Consider the following 18,935-nt stretch of genomic DNA (forward strand, 5'->3'; position numbering starts at 1 on the left):
AACTAAATATTTATTTTTCTTTAAAAGGTTTAAATAATTAAAATAATAACTTTGGAAAAAAGATATGTGAATTTTATATTTATGCCAAAGTTGATTATTACAACACTAAAAAGCTAATTTTATTTTCTTAAAAAAGAGAAATTCTTAAAGGTTTTGAGAGTACTTAAATTTAATCAATAATATTTTGGGCCTTCATAAATTGCATTGCTTAATAGATCTTTCATAGTAGGTAAATAATTTAGTTTATTTTTCCATCCTAACAAAGATATTATAATTTGGAGCACCAAAAGGCCAGTCAAATAAATAAAAATAAATAAAACGCATTAAATTAATCCTTTAAAAAAATCGATAGAATTATTTTTTAAATAATTATGACGAGGAAGTTCAAAATCTAAGCTTGGACTCCCGAACTATGCCAGACGATTTATCTCCTGAATCATCTTGAATGGATCGAAGGCTCTCGCGCAAATTGGACTCAATGAATCGTAGGAAAGTTTTGCATGAGAATCATTTTTCAAATTCCCAATTACCAAAGGAAAGTGTCTCGAGCCATGCAAGTCGTGTCCGCCACGCCGCGACCCGCGCCGTGCATTCGAGAGATATAAAATGTAATCACGGCGCTGCAGACCCCATGCAGGGGTCATCGGAGCCGTGTTTGGGGTCTCGCTCGGGTCACACGGCCCGAGGCAACTTTCACTGTGTGAGACGGTATTGATCGGCTGCACGAGAGTGCCGCCACATTCCGCGCCCCACTGATACCCTTTACTATAAAATAAAATATAAAAATAACGCCTCTGTCTCGAAATGTAAAAATACATTTCATGCTCCCAATAGAAATAATGGACGAAGCTTTTAAGTGACATGGTGGAACAGGTATATCTGGTTTTCGAGCGAAATCGCAGACAACATTACTTATGCCGCGCAGCTTGTCAAAAACATATCTTTGCCTCTTCACACTTCGCGAAACACGCGTTTCGTCGATCTCGGGTACTCGGACGTAATTGACGTAAATGATTCGGGCACTCAACAGGCCGCGAGTAGAGACTATTTAGCGCGAGGTAAGCGAACAAGAAAGGCTTGTTTTGTGTGCTGATTAAAATTGTTCTTGGGATTTATCTGCGCGAACCATCATGACATGCGATTTTTCAAATAAGATGAAGTTATTTTTGGTTCATTAACGTAATTGAACTGATTTCGCAAAGTGCAAGTAACTCAATGTCCTTCTAATTTCGATGGCAACACTGGATGCCATGAGTGGACAAACAAGTTATTCTGATCAGCAAAGGTATTAAATTAACTTTAAGATCAGAAAAAATTATTTTCAAACTAAATTAATAAATTCCAACTTACAAATTCAAGATTAAAGTTTATATTCTGCTCCTTTGTGAGAAAATTCGGACACTTCAATAGAAATTAAATACTAGATCAGGTGTACTCACCATTTCGTCCAAGCTCTTCAGATCGTTGGTGACAATTTGTGGGATGGGTCCATATTCAATAGGGTAATCTTCCTCCTCCTCTTCCTCCTCTTCTTCCTCCTCCAAATCGACACCATTTTCGGTGCCATTGGCGACACCGTTGAGCAAATCGCCTCCATCCCCTGAAGTGGAACCAGCCCGTTCACGTTTCTGGTCTCGAGCAATTTCGCGGTCAATCTCGCGTTCAAACTGGACCAGCATTGGGGCTGGCATGCCAAATTTGGCACCACGTCGTGCCACCTAAAGTAAAATATTAATTTTTTTACATTTTAGCTTTAATTTAAATTAAAAAACGTCGAATACAATCATATAAAAAGTTGGATACTAAAATTTTTGGACAAATGATTTTTTTGTATTATAAATTAATAAAATCAAGATTACTCGTAGTTTCATTAAAATAAACGTTAATTGTAAGTGCTAATTCTACAAAATGATTAATAATATTCCTTTATTAAATTTTGCATTTTAATTTTTGGTATATTCTCTCTTTATTTATTATTAGAAAAAATAGGTTTCATTTTAAAAGCGTAAACTATTTAAAAAATAGACATTTTCCAATTGTTGATTAATTTCCATAGGTCATTAGCAGAAAAGTTGTTTTTAGGGAAAACAGAATGTGACTTACCTCCATGAGGCAAAGGACGACATGCTTCTCATTCTTCCTGAGGATGAGGTCGTCGGTCTCGAAGAGCAGACACTCGTGGACCTCGAGGTCGTGTCTGCACCAGGTGATGAAGTTGCTGACGTTGTCCCTGGCGAGGAAGGTGCCCGGTTTGACATTTGCCCTGAACTGCACGTCCTTGGGCGACAGGATGGGCCAACGCACCTCGAAAGGGTTGCCCTTGCTGATGGAGCGCTCCATTTTGCGTTGCGCGTGCTCGGCGGCCGCTTTTCGCACGTTGTTGGCGTGCTGCAAACACACAAGGAGAAAACACAATTAATTTAGATGCACAATGGAGTGTGAGCAGGACAGGAAGAAGAGGCAGGAAACGAATGGCAAAAAGAAGTCGCACCAGCCCCTGCGTCAACAGCACAGAGAGGCACTGACCTCTCCTTGGCAAAAGGATTTGCTTGAACAAGCTTAAGGAACTTGAGTCATGCTCCGAGTGTAAGCAGTGAAATCACTTTGACTGCTAATTAAAATACTGTCGTTGGAGGAACGAATGCTTGAAAGGTGTTAAAGTAACGTTAAAAACCTTCCTTGAATGCCTTAGAAAAATGTAGTATTAAATCTAAATGAGTTCAAAATGAATTATCCTTTTTTTAATTTTTCATCACGTGCCCATTAAAAAATAAATCATTATTTCAATTTTTTATTCTTAAAATGTTTAAAATTATAAAATTTATTTTAAGTGTTTTTTATTTTAATTTTAAATCATTTTATATTAATTATATTTTTTTTTCATCTATCCCTAAAAAAAATCAAAATTATGGGTTATTAATTAAAATTCAATTAATTTAGGCTATTGTAATAAATCAAAATTATGGAAATAATTTCCATGATCATCTCCTCGAGTGTCAACTTCTTCAAACAAAATCAAAATTATATTAATTGGTATACGTTGATTTCAGTACATTTTTTAAATTTTGTTTTTATTATTATCGTTAATTCTATTCAATCCATTACAAAACTTAATAAGAAGAGTATGATATTACGTTAATTTTACTTAACAATAATCGCATGAATTTACAGTTGCTGTTTCATATTAATTAATTAAATTTGTACAAAAAAGATGATAAATATTGGAATTTTCAAATGTTTACACAATGCACAATCAAAATATGAACCCTTCTTTATAGATTTCTAAGAGTTAATAAAGATTGATCAGTGGATTTGCCCAATTGAATTATTAAATGGAATAATAAAAGGGTTATTCACTTGAGAAGAACTTTGCATGGTATGCATGAAACCGGCACAGAGAGAGGAAGAGGTGATCGATTCGGTTTCGCCGAAACAATGGCTTAAAACAATGGAAAGTGCTTATTGCTTTATTGAAAAATCTCCTTTATTTTCCCTTGGAGTTAACAGAACGTGCAGAGCGGAGATCGTGAGCGTGCGACCTTTTATTCGTTCCGAGAAAATACGGAACGGGCGAAGAGTAAAATGTCATCGAATGTGCCCCATCACGACAACCGAACTTTGTTCTATAATGCAAAGTGGCGGACGCCTCATTTATCTTGACTTCTTGAGAAGCACGAAAAATGGAGGAAACTCTCACTGCTGAGAGACGGAGAAGTGCTTGCGGAGAAAGAAAAGCAGGAGAAAACAAAGGGCTTGAGAAAACAAACAGAGAGAAAAAAGCAGCTAGGGAGGAATAATAATTGCAAATGCTGCATACATAAGCAGCTCTGGAGAGATAATAAGCATCCTTTGTCTTTCTTTAAAGGGAGAAACGCCACATGAGACAAAGCTGCCAAAATAAGGAAAAAAATTAAATATTAAGAATTTTTAGATTTAATTTTACAATTTCAAGAGTTGTATACGTTTTATTTTATATTTAAAAACAAATTTATCTTTGGAACCGAGATTGTTTTTAGTCCGTGCCGGCTAACTTGGGCGATTTTGAAATGCATCCAAAAGTTAATCCAACACGCGTCTTTTTTTGAAATCCGTTGAACCCCGCGCGAGCATCTCGGACGTGCATGTATTCCACCGTTGGATGCATTCCTGCGGCTCGTGCAGCAACGCCGGGCATTTGATCGTCCCGATTTCAAGAATAATAGCGACGAATCTGAGAGTGAAATCCCATTAACATTCTCTAGTGCGCCGCTATTTATAAACATGCGGGTGTGCAACGCGAGAGCAGAATGAGAAGAAGCGTACTCGACGTGCACGTCATAAAAATTGCTCGGGGAATATTGAAGTAGCGGTTAAAAAGAAGTTATGGAATTAAACTCCCTCTTGGTTCAGCCGACGCAGGAAGTTGTTGGTCCGCGAGAGTGGATTTATTTTCGAGAGAGAGGCTGAAAAACAACAACTGCGTGCATATGATGCATGTTTGTGCAGCCGCCGCCACTCAAGCAGGGGTTCGGCCGCACACACGCGTTTATGAGCGAGGGTGACTGACTGACTAACTGTGCTGCCAGAAGTGGGTACACGTGGATTCACAGCTTCGAATATGGACCGGGGTAGTGTTAAAATCACAAAATATAATCTGAGAATATTGATTCTCAACACAAACAAGAAAAGTTTGATCAAAAAAAGTGCTGAAGAGAAAGTAAAATTGAGGAAAAATAACTTTTTAATTATTTTTTTAATAAATTTTTATCTAAATTAGTTGATGTTAAATTTTAAGAATGAGTGCAATAAATTCTTTTATCAGTCTTTTAGTATCTTAGGTAATTAAAAAAACGCAATCAAAATGAATTAATATTATTTAGTTAGGGAAGCTTTCATTCATAAATTAATTTGATTGGGAGAATTCAGGATTATTTTTCTACAAGAGTTCTCCTCAATTTAACGCTGCCCTCAAAACAATGAATCAAAACAAATGGATGCAGATGTGAAGGGCTTTCTCTCCTTCAATGGTGCAGCGCAAAATGCGAAAAATTCCAGTTTCAGCCACTGGAGACTAAGCAGGGCGAGATCGCGCATTTATTTAAATGCAAGTAACAGGAAATGGAGAGAGACATTCAATCCACTCGTGCAAGCTGCTGTGCGACCCGCTGGTGCCCTTTGGTTTGTTGAGCTCTTTTATATAATCATGGAAGAGAGTCGATGGCGTTATATTGATTTTGACATTCAATGCTCCCGCATGCACGAAATTAATGCTCTATTATTCTGCACTCATTGCTTCACATTTGACCTCTTTATCGAATTCATGTGACTCAAGCTAGTTGGCTTGTGAGGGAGGAAATTGCCAATTTATGATCAAATTGAGAGAGGTATTTAGTGCGTAAGCGGAGTACTGAAGGAAAAATTGATTAAAATTGAGAGGTTGACGTTGAAACTATTCAGGGTTGAATCAATCTCTATTTATGCGAGTATTGATGTAAGAGGTCAACTTCAATAATTTTGATGGAGTTCAAATTCAGTTATCACTGAAATTGTAGTTTGATTTTTTGTAACTAAAAATTATAAACACAATAATTATAAATCTTTATTATTTTTATTTTTTAATCACTTGATTAAAATAGAAACAAAATTTCAAAATTTTCGCATCTCCAAAATAATTATTCATTTAGGTTTGCATATGGCACCCATTATAACAGTAACATACCCGCACAATAATAACGAGCCGAACGAGCGTTGTTGTTTATTCAACAGGTCTCTCCGCTAATAAAATTCAGTAATTTTATGCAGCAGCACCACTGCTGCCTCTCTCCGCTCAAATAGGACAAAGGAAACCTTACGATGATTTGAAGCAACACCTGCTTTGCATGATCAACAATATACGCACGAATGCCACCACAAGTAGAAACGAATAATAATGTGATGAGTGCGTGTGCCCCGAGGTTGGATGCTGCTGATGGCAAATTGCTCGACGGCCAATAACAATTCATCTGAACATAATTTGCAGAGAGGCATAATCATCAAATATTGATTTTCGAAGAGAAAATTCCAAACCTGCATGTGTGCGAAAGGAAATAACCGATCATCAAAGGGAAAGAGATCTCCTTAAGGTCAACGCAAACAAACCGCAAGTTTAGAAATTTCCTGAAATTTTATAGGTTTCTCAGCTATTTAAATTCTACAAAAATTGCACAAATTAATTTGTTTGTTGTAATAATAAAAAATGAAGGTTTGAAAGAAAAAACAAATTAAAGAACATGCTGGTAGTTTCCATTTGTCAACAAGTGAGAAATACGCGGAGGACAAAGCGTCGAATTGTGTTTGTTGGATTTGCTGCCACTGCATACTTAATGAGAGGATGCTGTGGGTTATTATTACATCAGCCACAGCGTTGCCTCTTCATTTTTTTTCCACATAGAGTTAGTCAAGTGTCAGCGAGAAAAGCTCATGTGCGCACACATGGGCGGCGGAGTGAACACCGTGCGAGGCTCATTTCCTTTTCAAAGCGATTTCTTTCTTCACACAGCATATTTCCTTCCAAGTTTTAAAATTAAGACGTAAAAATGAGGGACGCGGATGTGCATATTACGATTCTGTTTGCGCATTCTAGACGCGATTTTTACAAGTTGACCTTCCAAACGGTTCAAAAGAATGATCTATTCCATAACTTAATTTGACAGCCATCAAAAGATTAAACTAGCAAAGGTGTAAGACGTCGCTGAAAAAAAATCGAAGGCTACATATTTGAGAATCGATTTGGAGGTCTCCAATTATGTAAATCAGCCTTAAATGGAAGTGGAAATAAATAGGCGAAGGATCGCACCTTATCTAGTGGCAACAACTTTTAAGCGAAATTTCCATTCAAGGAATACTCTTCATATATTTATGTTTATTAGTTGTCAAAAATGATTAACATCGCAGTATTCACAGGAAAAATCCCAGATTTAATAATAATTTTTGCCATCGCCATTAACATGATTTTAGAGATTGACCACCAAAAGTAAAATAAATATTTTGTATTCATATTTAAAAAAATTTATTATGCATTTTCAATCAGTTAAACATTGATAATGCGAAAATTGTTATTTATTTAATAATAAAAATTACAATAGATAAATTTAAATTATAAATATGATTGAAAAATTTATTTTATAATAAAAGTAATAAGATAATATTAATAATAACATTTTATTTCAAAATTTTAAAATAAAACTGATGTTTATTAGAACTTAATTCAAAAATTAGGCAAATATTTTCATGAAATATAGTAAGTTTAATATTATATAAAAATAATAAATTAAAACAAAACCCGATTAAGCACTTGAAAATTAGTAGTTTTTCCTTCAAATTACTTACGCTTTAAAATATTTCATTTAAAAACTAGGTCAAAACTGATTTTGTCTCAATTTTTTTTCTATTATGCGCATCTCCTAAAGTTGGTTTAAAATACTGTCTGAATTGTCAAATAAAATGTTTCAATTTGGTCATCTTGAAAGGTGGCTGTCATTCTGCTGTGGTATGTGTTTGGCTGATGGCCTCTGAGGGGCAAAATCGTGTCTTATCTTTAAAACATTATCGCCGCCCGGCACATCCTGCCCCAGCAGTGGTTTATCATCTCTGCAGTATATGGAAGTGCTGCGAGCGCGTTTCACTCTCGGGCAAGCTGTCTTTGGGGCCTTCGTATATAACTGACTGACAAATGCATACACTGAGAGCGCACACGTCATTGACTGAGCAAATAGCTGGGCAAAAAATATTGCACGCAGAAAGAAAAAGAGAGAAGGCTGACGCTTATGAGAGGATGAGTGAATGCCGGGCCTTGATAATTTCAAAATTGCGCCCGCGGAGACAGCCGGACAGAATTAATTACGGCCAGAAGTGTGTTATGATATGACTGGGCAGACGGAAAAAAGTCGACTCGGTGCATTTCTGTCTGCTGCGGAGAAAGGAAGAACAATGTGCGCTTGTGGTGGGAAACTGAACGGAATGAGGAATTGAAGAAATCATAATAGAGGATGTGGTCGAATTTCCCACTTGGGGCGACGAAAAAGGATAAAAATTTGCACTTCACAAAAATAACAACGTGCCTATTTTTAATTTGGAGATAAAAAATATTGGAGCTCTGGATTGTTCTGTCACGTTAAAATAAAGGGCAAATTGTCTGACAAAAATTTATTCGTTAATCTTTTTAATTCTTAAAAAAAATCGAATAACTATATATTTTTCCCTTATTCAATCAATGATGCGATTTTTCAAGGAAATTTTAAATGTTTTATTACTGAAATTTGCAATAAAAAATATATTCCTTGAAAAAATTAAAATGCCAAACTTAAATTAAGCTTCAAAATTCAGACGTCTTCTATCATTTTTTTCAGATTTTATATGTTTAAATTAACCATTTTATGTGTTTACCAAAAACATGTTTATGAAATTAAACAAATTTGCTGATTTCAACAAATTTTAACAACAAATTAAAAAAAAAATTTTGCCCTCAGGCAATAAAAGAAAAAAAATCTAATATTGAAAATTTAAAGAGCTTGATGCTTTTAAGCTCTTCTAAGAAAGGAAAATTAATGTTTCTCAGCACTACTTCCCCTTTATGCAAGTGACTGTGTCGGGACAAAAATATCATTTATGGTCACATACAGCTTCATTCGTGCTGCTAAGTATAAACAGAAACTAATGCGGCGTGGGGGACCGACTGATGAGATGTTTAAAGCTTTAACTCCTTTACTTGTGCCCTTTTATCTCTCTCTGTCGAGTTCAACTCTCATATGCACGCGGCCGTTACTGTGCGTTCAAAAGAGAGTACCCAAGATAAAGCGTCTGGGAAATTGAATATAATCGAGATTGATGATGGTCGTACATGAGAAACGCGCGGTGACTGTCCGCATCATTTACAACTTCTTTCTTTTAAAAGGAAGAGCGCCACATTCAAATTAGACGACTCTCTTTTTCAAATGGTGAATTATTATCATGCGCCGGACGGAAAACGAAAAACGGAGGTCCCATTTTTTATTTCAACGCTGCGTTGGAGACCGAGTGTAAACATATTAGATCTTGTCACCAGCAGGCAAGGTCGTTGCTCGGCTAACACTGCAGGCTTGTTTTTAATTTGTATTGTATATGGTTGGGGACATTTTTATGTGTGCGCCCAACGCTCTTCCTATGTATATCAATTAGCAGCTCAAAAGTTTTGAATTGTATCCTTGGCAGGAGCTTTATTCAATTTTTAAAGTGTAGAGTATTCTTATCCTAATAAAATTCCACCAAATCGCCTTTTCAGCTTAAGCTAATTGCGTTCTGCGTACTACATAAAAAGTAATCTTCAGCACGCCAATAAATCGCGCACAAATCCCCTTAAGCGCGCGTGCAAGAAAATATAATATCGATAAATGCCCTGCTTAAGAGGCGATTTAAAATTATTTTTTCTTGTCACGCAAACCCAAGTTTTCTTTTCCTTAGAACATGCTCAAAACTTTTTTATTCGTTTCATATCTTTCAGTTTTTGTTCCGTGTGACGTTTATTATTGTGCAAAAAGAAATTTGGTTTGCATAAGAAATCCTCACGTTCCTGGAGCGTGAAGTGACATTTCTCACTTTTCTCTTTGCTTGCTCAGCCCGAATTGTTAGAACAAACGATGCCGACGTGCCCCAAGGACCATATATCCACCTTCATTTGTACTCGTACATCACGAAGAAAAATTTACAAGAGCTCTCTGCTAGTTTAGATGGCGCTGGAGAGTGTTCATTATTTCCAAAATCGAAAGGAAAATCTTCCAGTAGAGTGCTCGATCAATCCCCTTTCAAAATCGTTAGCACCTTGAGTATAATAATATTTCCAAAAATGGAAATTGCCTCAATTTCTCCGAACAGCTGCGAGCATGAAAGACTTTTTTATAGTTGGAGTTCGCCAGCCTGTGAACTTATTAGTGACTCGCAATAATTTGTCCTCCAAATTTTTTTTTGTTCCTCTGAAGAAGATAAGAAATTTAATCTGGACATTGAAATTCCGCGGCTTATTCAATATGCTTGTAAAGATGCAGCCTTTCTGATATTGAAAGATTATTCAAGTTTTATATTGTGAAGTATAGTGTCGTTGGGCCCAAGGCCGTACGCATTACCAAAGAAAATAACGCATCATAAATTATATGCACAGGATTATACAAGAGATCGATGCAGGTTGCTGGAATTTCGAAAGATTTTCTCAGGTATTTATATGGAAATCAATAAAAAAAAATTAACGCTGCGTTCTGTATATAATTATATTTAAATGCACTGAATTGTTATTGTGAAATCATAAATATTGAATACTTAAATTCCATATTGGTCCATCGCCCACTTTTTTTATACATCTCCAATTTAGTAAATAAATAAATTATTGTCTGCTGATGTTATTTTTCACTCAATAATCGTTTTATTAGAAATGGGCGAAATAACACGCTTACAAGGCCCTCTAATTGGGACAAATAACAATCGGAGAGTGATCTGGGTCTGCAATAAAAATTTATTGTTTTTCGCGAACCGGCTAATCTTTGCAGCCGAAAACTGGATTATATAAATAAAAATAAAGTTTTACAGGGGCACGGCCCTTTGCGCGATTAAGCGGAGGTGCGCTCCGCTTTAGAATCTAGAACTTGCTAATGGCTCTCGAGGATGAAAGCAAAAGCTCTCTAGAAATCCCACACACCAGCAGAAAAACCAACTTCGCCCTATCAAGAAGCATAAGAAGAGCTCCGCGCAGAACTTTCAAGGACCTGCAGCTCTATCTCGTAAATTCCAATAAACGCTTCTGCGCGTGACAATGGCAGGAAATATCGCGAAAAATTTACCATTTTCCATATTTCAACCGCGGAAATATATGAAAGGGTTATTATATTATGTGAGCTAGGTGGTTCGCGTGTGCGCTTATTAATCCTCATTCAAGTGTCAGTCCGCGTAATGAAAGCCGAAGTGCAATTTAGCATAATTGAAGTGAGGCGCACAAAATGAATGGATCGAGCGAGTCGAGCAGTTGAGTCACGACCACCCACCAACCCGCCGAGCCACCGGAATAAATCAAAACTCTGGTTGCTGAACGACGCGCCCAACCATCTCTCGCCATTTGTCTCTTAGCGTCCGGCTTAATGGTCTTTATATACAGAGTCAGGTGCTTCTGCTGCTGGACCGGAGGAGCAAAGTTTGGGAGTTTGATTTATGGGCGCGCCTCACAAACCGATCGATTATTATCCTTAATTTATGACTTCGAAAGTTAAAACCGAATGAAATGGTTGAGGTAATATTCTGAGTGCTGTGAGATAACCACAAAATAGTCATAATTAAATATGGAAATTCTATAACTTAATGCAACAAACAGATCATTCAAAATAAGAATTAAAAAATTTTAAATCAAGATTGGTATTTATTTTACAGAATTTAAAGTCAAATTCTATCCAGTTGAAAACTTGATAGAATCAAATTAAACTTGCAAACATTATTATAATTATTAATTTTCCCACCTTTTAAAATTAAACAAGATTTAAATTAACTCTCTTTAAAAAAATAATCCTTTTTAATTTATTTTTTATTTACTTATTTAGTCTGTAAAATATTCAGAATTATCTTCATACCTTTCACATCACGTGAAATTTTCAGTAGGGGTCCAGTTGCAAAACGTAATTGACGGTTGGATACTTCAGAACCATAGGTGGTCCTAATTAATTATTCTGTCTGAACCCACGGGAGCACATTCATTTTTAAATTTTTTTATTTCTAGATGAAGTTGCTCTTCTGTTTGTTTAAAATGAGGCATTAAATAGGCGCCAGATTTTCCAGCCGCCTATTCACGGTGTATATAAAAATGATTCTAGAAGAGGAGAATGCTCATTCAAAAAATAATTAAGGAATCCGGCGAGAGCAAAAAATGCGTGCCCGTATAAGGTCACAGCTACACTGGCTACTGCTTTTGGTTCTTTTAAAAATAAAACGTCCAGTTGCCGCTGAGAGATCTTGAAATGCGTGCGCGACGGAAAACGCGTCAATTTCAATGTTATTTGTTGAACTGGCCGAACAGGGCCAGACTAGTTAATTTAAAGCAAAAAAAGCTTTTTGGCTAAAGGACACCCTGCTGGACCAACATCGCCAGATAATGACATTTCCTAGAGAAACTACTTTAATTCGGTGGATTTTATCTTTGAACATATTTGAGGTCATGTGGCTAAGTGAATTTTCTTTTTGATTATAGAAAGAGATACAAATCTCTAATCCAACTCCTGCTGCTTACACTTCACATGAATTTTCAAAACATTTTGACACGTTCCTGCGCTGTATGGTGCAAACTTTCGAGAAAGGACCTTATAATTTCGGCGTGAAATTGCTCAACGGTTCTGTCTGATTTTGATATGAAATTCGACACCGACAGTCAAGCGAGATTTTAATCCGCTTTTGCGTTATTATAAATTGTCAAGTTGGTTGCGTCGCTGTATAAACAGAGCAGAGACGCGCGAAGTGAGACTGAAACTTAATATTTTAAGTTGATTACATCAAATTGCAACGGAGTTATATAGATTAATCTGCTTATTTAAATCGTGCAGTCGGTCACGTCATGGCGATTTGGACCACCGTCTATGAGAAAAATTAAAGTCATTTTTCCAAAAACGTTACCATCTTTTCTACATAACAGTATTCTAAATAATGATCTAGAAAACGATTATATTGAACATTTGATTAAAATTTAAAATTTCTTTTAAATGAAAAAGTTTCGGCTCTTTTTTTTTAAAAACGAGTTTCTGAATTATTGTATAAATAATTTAAATAAATCAACTTTAATTTAAAAAAAATATATATTATATTTCTCTATATAATGAAGGTTTAAAGCGAAGGGAAAATGAAATTGAAATTCAAAATTGAACTGACCTTGCAAAGGGCGACTCCATCCTCAAGTCGATCCATAAAGGTGTCAACGGTGATCTGCAGCTGCGGGTAAAGGACGCACAGCCACTCGGCCAAATCCTCCCTCATGGCGTACAGGTACTCTTCGCTGCTCTTGAAGGGGCGCAGGGTGCGCGAGTCCATCAGCAGGGCGGTCACCTCGGCTCCGAAGCCGACGCCGCCCATTAGCGTGGCCATAGCTTGTCAGATTTCGCGAACAACTGTTGACAGAAAGCAAAACAAACATCACTTTCTGTGCCGATGTGAAATCAAATAATATGTGTCTGTTGGCGAGTTTAGCCCCGGGGCCCCGCAAATTGGCCCCGATACTTCACTCTCTGCACCGATTTGAGTAGGAAGAAATATAAATTGATGACTCACTGCTCAATTTCTAGCATTTCTAAAAGATCTCTTCTCTATTAAAAATTTCTGCAAACCAGATAAGAGTTTGACTCTAGAGTTTAAAAATTTAATAAAATTTAGTTCAACAATTTACAAATAAAAAGTAGAATTGAATAAAACTTTGTCTATTCCTAGAATTGAATTGCTTTGGTTTTCCAATCCGGCTTATGGTTTGAACAACTGTGCTTTATCTGGCCGTTGCATCACAACCGCAAAAACACAACGGCGCCTCAATCGAATTTCGATCTAATTGGAGGGAATCGGGAGCGGTCGTTTCTTTTCATTCAGCTGCAAGTTTCCTTCTTTGGCCGCCTCAGCTCCCACATGCACGCAGCGAAAAGAGACGAATGAGAAATCGGCCACAGTTTGCCCGCCACCGGGCCTCACAAGAGAGTGTTGTGGAATATTAGCAATAATCCCGAAACAATGATGGGAAGCGAAGAATTTGAAATGTGTATGACCTTCAGGGATTAAAATGTAAATTTACACCGCAGGAAATGCAATAGTTTTTACTGGGTATTATTATCTCCTAGTGATTTCAATAAGAATTATTTTTTTTCACAAAATAATTTGAGATCATTTGGTTTTATGTGCGAATTTTTCACCTTTTTAACGAAATAGGGTCACATTGCTCACGCCAATAAAAACGAAAAGTGACATTTTCTAACAGTGAGTCAATCAAATTCCACGGAAAATAGCGTTGCGTGTCCCAGTTTGAAAAACGTCCGCGTGCTTGAATTTGAAATTACTCTACCGGTCGCTCATGCATATGTTCAGTTAAAAAGTCTGACAAAAGCTTCGACTTTTGGTGCTGTGTCTGAAATGTTACGTTTTATCTCTATGGAGGCCGATATGCACGCAACTTTATGAATGCCACTTCTCTCCAAATGTTATCTCTGAACGAATAACTAATTGCTTTGCGGGTTCCAACAAAAAATACACATATATCCTATTTAAAGTTTTTTTCCCAGCAACAACAAAATTTAAAATATTCTCAATTAAAAACTTCTTTTGATAATTAATTTAATTCTTTTTTAATATAATTTTACATTTAATCTTGAAAAGTCATAGATTTGCAAATAACACTAATTTTTGGAAAATTCGAGCTAGAGGCTAATTTATAAGTCCAGCATTGATTCAATAATTTTGCCAAATTTACTCAAGAACAGAAATATTTAAATCCTCTTAACTAAATTAGAAAAAGCTGAAAAAGATTTTTTTGTAAAATTAAAAAGAAAAACTTTCTCAGTGACGATTGTGGTTATGAATCAAAATGAAAATCACAATAGATGACCTGACGAGATTCACACTCGTGTGTACTGAAAATGAGGCTCTTTAACGACAAGAAAAGCCTTTTATAATTTAATGGCTTATTTCCTAACCTTCTCTCATCTCTGCACGCTGCTGCTGGATATGGTACAAAAAAAACTCCATCCGATTTCTCTACGGACACAATAGCAAAGAAATTTCCTTTATCGCACCGCAGCATGCATCGACGATGAGAGATATACACACGAGCAAAAAGTGCATAAAAGGCTTCGTTTGTCCGATTCGGCCTTTAGCCGCATTTTTCTGCAGCATCAATTGAATTTGCGCTTTGTGTTTAAATTGAATATTTCGCGCCTCGATGCCAATCTATAATGAGATTTCTGCGTGCATATCAGGCGTGTCAATCAAAATAAATTGCAGGTTGACGAGCTGGTGTTAAATTTTGAATGACAGGGTACAATTAAGAAAGATGAATTAAATTAAAAGGGCAATGGGCGTCAACGCAGTATTGAAATAATCAAATTTGCGTTATTTATTCAGTCCAAAATTTCAATAATTATGCTATTTATAATACCATTAATTGACTATACCAGAATTATTCAAATTACAAGAATTGCTTTTAAGATTATTATGCATTCGTCAACAAAGTATTTTGTAATAATATGATTTTGTAGATGATAAAAAAAATGATTTTAATTTATTTGAAAAGAATTTGAATGAATAACAAATAAATAACTCATAAAAATGATTTAAATCTAATAAATAAAAAAAAGAAAGCATTAATTTAATTATTTGAAACGGGAGAGTTATAAAAATATTGTTTATTCATTATTTTATATTCCCTTTGTAATGAATTATATGTAAGAAAAAATAAGAATATAAAAGTAAATATTTATTCTCAATCTCCTTATCAACTCCTAAGCAAGTGAAAAAGGAGCAGCGAATGTTGGATGTAATATATTTTAATTTTAAAATCCTAGAGAGAGGAGAGATCATTAATCTGTCTGGCTCCAAAATCGGAGACATGAGATTCGGGATTTAATCGGGCGCGCAGACTAATTAACGCATCTTGAGAGACGCGGAAGTCGCATGGTGTATTTTTTTCCAATCAAAGTGTTGCGTCGTCGAAAAGCAAGAAAGGTGCGAACGAACATCAATCCCGCTCGTCGGTCACAACCAGAGATAAGGGCCACTCTCGCGAGCGTGTGTGTCATCCTGTTAGGTGACGCAAGTAATGTTATTGAATTTAATCCATACAAGTGAAATGAGAACGCCGACGCCATAAACAGCCTGGCCAATTATCAATGCTAAAAGCGAGCGCACCGCCAACGTTCAAAATAGAGGAGAGTGCAATTAATCGAATATCTCTGCCGCGTTTTTCTCCTTTGTGCGCAGAGAGATGATTCATCCAATGCAGCGGCAGCTGGAGCCGAATGGAAAAAATCTTGATGGCCATTCCTTGGTGTTAACGATGATGACCGTGACTTTTTTGTTTGAAAGAGAGAGAAAAAAAAATGCCTTTCGGGCACAATGACTTGATTTCGGATTCAACCCGTTAGGAATTTTGACAACAAAATAGACTCTAGAATAGCAAAATGCAATTCTGAATTTATAGTATAATGTCTTGTTGATATATTAAAACAAGTCTTTGTATAAAATAATGTAGAAGCAATTTAGTTAAAAATGTGCACAAAAATTCAAAGTTAATAAAATAATCAGACTTGTTTTCAAATTTTCTTTTAAAATAATAACAAAAATTTGTATACAATTTATATCTTCATGCTCTTATTTGCGTTTTTGCCTAATACTGCAATTTAAGGGGAAAAATAAGTTTAATATAATTTAATTTTATGAATAATAAATATCCAAATTTCTAACTGTAAAATTTTGTACTCAAAAACTCCCCGATTGACCATTACAATTTTTAAATTCAGTATATAAAGCTAGAGTAGCAATATTGAGATTTGCACCTTTGATTATATTAAATTTCATTTAAAATTTTCAATGAGAATTTTATGAATGGTTAAAATGTGCGACCATTATTTTGCGTGGGTGAATTTGGGCGTGCAGCATTTGCATGTTTTTAAGTCGGTGCGGCGGAATGGAAACTCTTTTCTTCTTTGGCAAATATGAAGATTTTTTCATCGGCGGGCAAATCCCTTGCGCACACATCAAAAAGCAGACCTTATTCTTATTCCATACTTTTTTTTCTCACAATGCACAGGGTGGGTTTGTTCAGTTTGTTGTCGTGACTGTTGTGCAGTCGGCAGACTCGAATAATAAGAATTGGAAATGCAGCAGTGTTATCTGCATCCGTATCTCTCCGGGGAGGAAAAATTGCTTTTATATTCATTGGAATCGTCGCGAGCGAGAGATGAGTGTTTCCATTCGTGATAATAAAAAAAGACATTACTGTGCCAGTCACTATTTCATTTCTTTCCGTTTATCTGCTCCATGTCGCCGCCGCAGCGAAGTCAAAGCAGAAGAGTGCGTCATACGTTTTCTTCAATGGATATGTTGGAAGTTTTTATCAAAAGTCGTAAAATCTGAGGACAGCTTACTTTATTGCCCACTGTCTAAAAATTCCTGTTGAGACCCGTAAAATTTTTGCCCGAATCGTAATAATCATTCATCTTACCGAATTTTATTGACATTGAGATGGATGGTAGCGCCAAAGACAAAAAATTGCAAGATAAGAAATATCGGCCATTTAATTAACTACAAAAGTCCATTAAAAATTAAACAGACTTCTGAGAAAATAGCAAAGCCGCGAACACAAAACATAAGTAAATTTTTGAGATAGCTTTTATCATTTCGGCACAAATTAAATTGAAGCTTAGTCAATTAATTGATAAGATACCAATATATGAATGCAATTAAAAAAGTCTTAGCAACATCAAATTAGATATTTAAATTTCTCCATTTTCTTGGCACGAGTTCAATACGGAATGCAAATGATTTATATTAATCAGTTTTCTCTTTAGGAAGTATAATACAATTAATTCTACTTCCCATTCTTATGAAATGCTGCTGACATCTCATAGTGGGAGATTAAGTTGTTACTAAATAATAGAGATCAATTTCTGATTCAGGAAGTTCATTATATTAACTCCTCTCCGCGGACGCAATTTCCTCAGAGAGATTTCAAGCGTCATGAATATAATATATGATTCAACCTGTCCCAATTAAAGATCCAATTGGCATTCCCAGCATATTCGCACACTTTCCACAATCCAAATTAGCCGCATTCAAATGAGCCGCGTGCCGGAAAACCCAAGCACTTACTTTGAGGCGCGTGCGAATCGATCGAGCAGGAAAAACGAGGCAATTTCGCAGACCAACCTCAGTAGTTGGCACGAGACAGTGAACGATTCTTTGAATCGTAATTATTTAATCGCAGCCCTGGGAACTTGGCAGCGTTTCTCACATTGTGAAATGCATTTAACAATTTAATTTAAAGTCTCACGTAACGAGACAATAATTAAGTCATCTCGTTAAATTACTCACGAACGATTTGAAACGTTTAAATATTAAAAAATAAAGTAATACACAAGGTTGGCAGAAAAAAAAATCGAAATAAAATCCCTTGACCGCACCTTTGAGCAACAAAGTGTGGAAAAACCGCAGAGCGAAATTCAATAGGCCGCGCGCGATCGACTCTGGCAAAAAAGATCAAAGAAGGACTTTGGCGAGAGTAATCGAGTGGAAAAGTGCTCTTACCACAAAGAGGAAAAGCGAACGAAACGGGTGGTCGTGGTCGTCTGGTGCCGGTTCGCTCACAAAAGCAGCCTCATGTTGTCCGCTGCACCACTGACTGACTGACTGACTGAGTGAACCGCGGGCGCGAACTGCAAGTGAGACCAACGACGGCGGCTCCAGCGGCAGTGGATCGACCGGCCGACGGTGCTGCCACCTTCGCCGGCTCCAGACGCAAGGTCGCCCGCAATGCTGGGGCGTTTTCCGGGTTGCATACACGCGTGCTGCCAATTATTGGAAAATGCATTCGTGTGGAACAAGTTTGATAACGAAAGCACACATTAGTTTTAAATAAAATTCCGTTTATTTTTTTCGCAGAAAAAAAATAAAAATTAATTTTTTCTTTTGTTGATGCTGACAGACTTGACAGAGACAATAAGGGATGTATCATGTTTTATAATGAGGGTAGGGTGGGTTGATGATTAAAGCATTGGCGTGGAATGTGTGTGTGGCGAGGGTGCCGCTGCGGTAGACACGCAGACGGCTTTTCGTGGAAAATTAATTACCAGAGAGAATAGAGAATGACGAGTGGGCGAAAAGATGACCCTCTCATCAGACTTTTTTTAATAATGCACGGGCGCGCATCTGCTTGAGTGAGCTTTCCTTTG

The 18,935-nt window shown here is 36.4% G+C and overlaps 1 protein-coding gene across 1 annotated transcript in view; it reads right to left on the minus strand.

Moving 5' to 3' along the window:
• The window catches only part of LOC132203311 (GAS2-like protein pickled eggs), a 34,975-nt gene extending 16,532 nt beyond the window's left edge, over positions 1-18,443 (minus strand). The window contains exons 1-4 of the mRNA XM_059630980.1: positions 18,292-18,443; positions 12,886-13,121; positions 2,104-2,388; positions 1,440-1,718 (exon numbers count right to left, since the gene is read on the minus strand). Of these exons, the coding sequence (XP_059486963.1) occupies positions 1,440-1,718; positions 2,104-2,388; positions 12,886-13,098 (777 nt within the window). The 5' untranslated portion in view covers positions 13,099-13,121; positions 18,292-18,443. The remainder of the gene's footprint in view (positions 1-1,439; positions 1,719-2,103; positions 2,389-12,885; positions 13,122-18,291) is intronic.
• Between the last annotated feature and the right edge of the window lie 492 nt (positions 18,444-18,935).

The sequence above is a fragment of the Neocloeon triangulifer genome, unplaced genomic scaffold (assembly GCF_031216515.1).
Source record: "Neocloeon triangulifer isolate White Clay Creek 2 clone unplaced genomic scaffold, ASM3121651v1 ptg000017l, whole genome shotgun sequence".
NCBI classification, from domain to species: Eukaryota; Metazoa; Arthropoda; class Insecta; order Ephemeroptera; family Baetidae; genus Neocloeon; species Neocloeon triangulifer.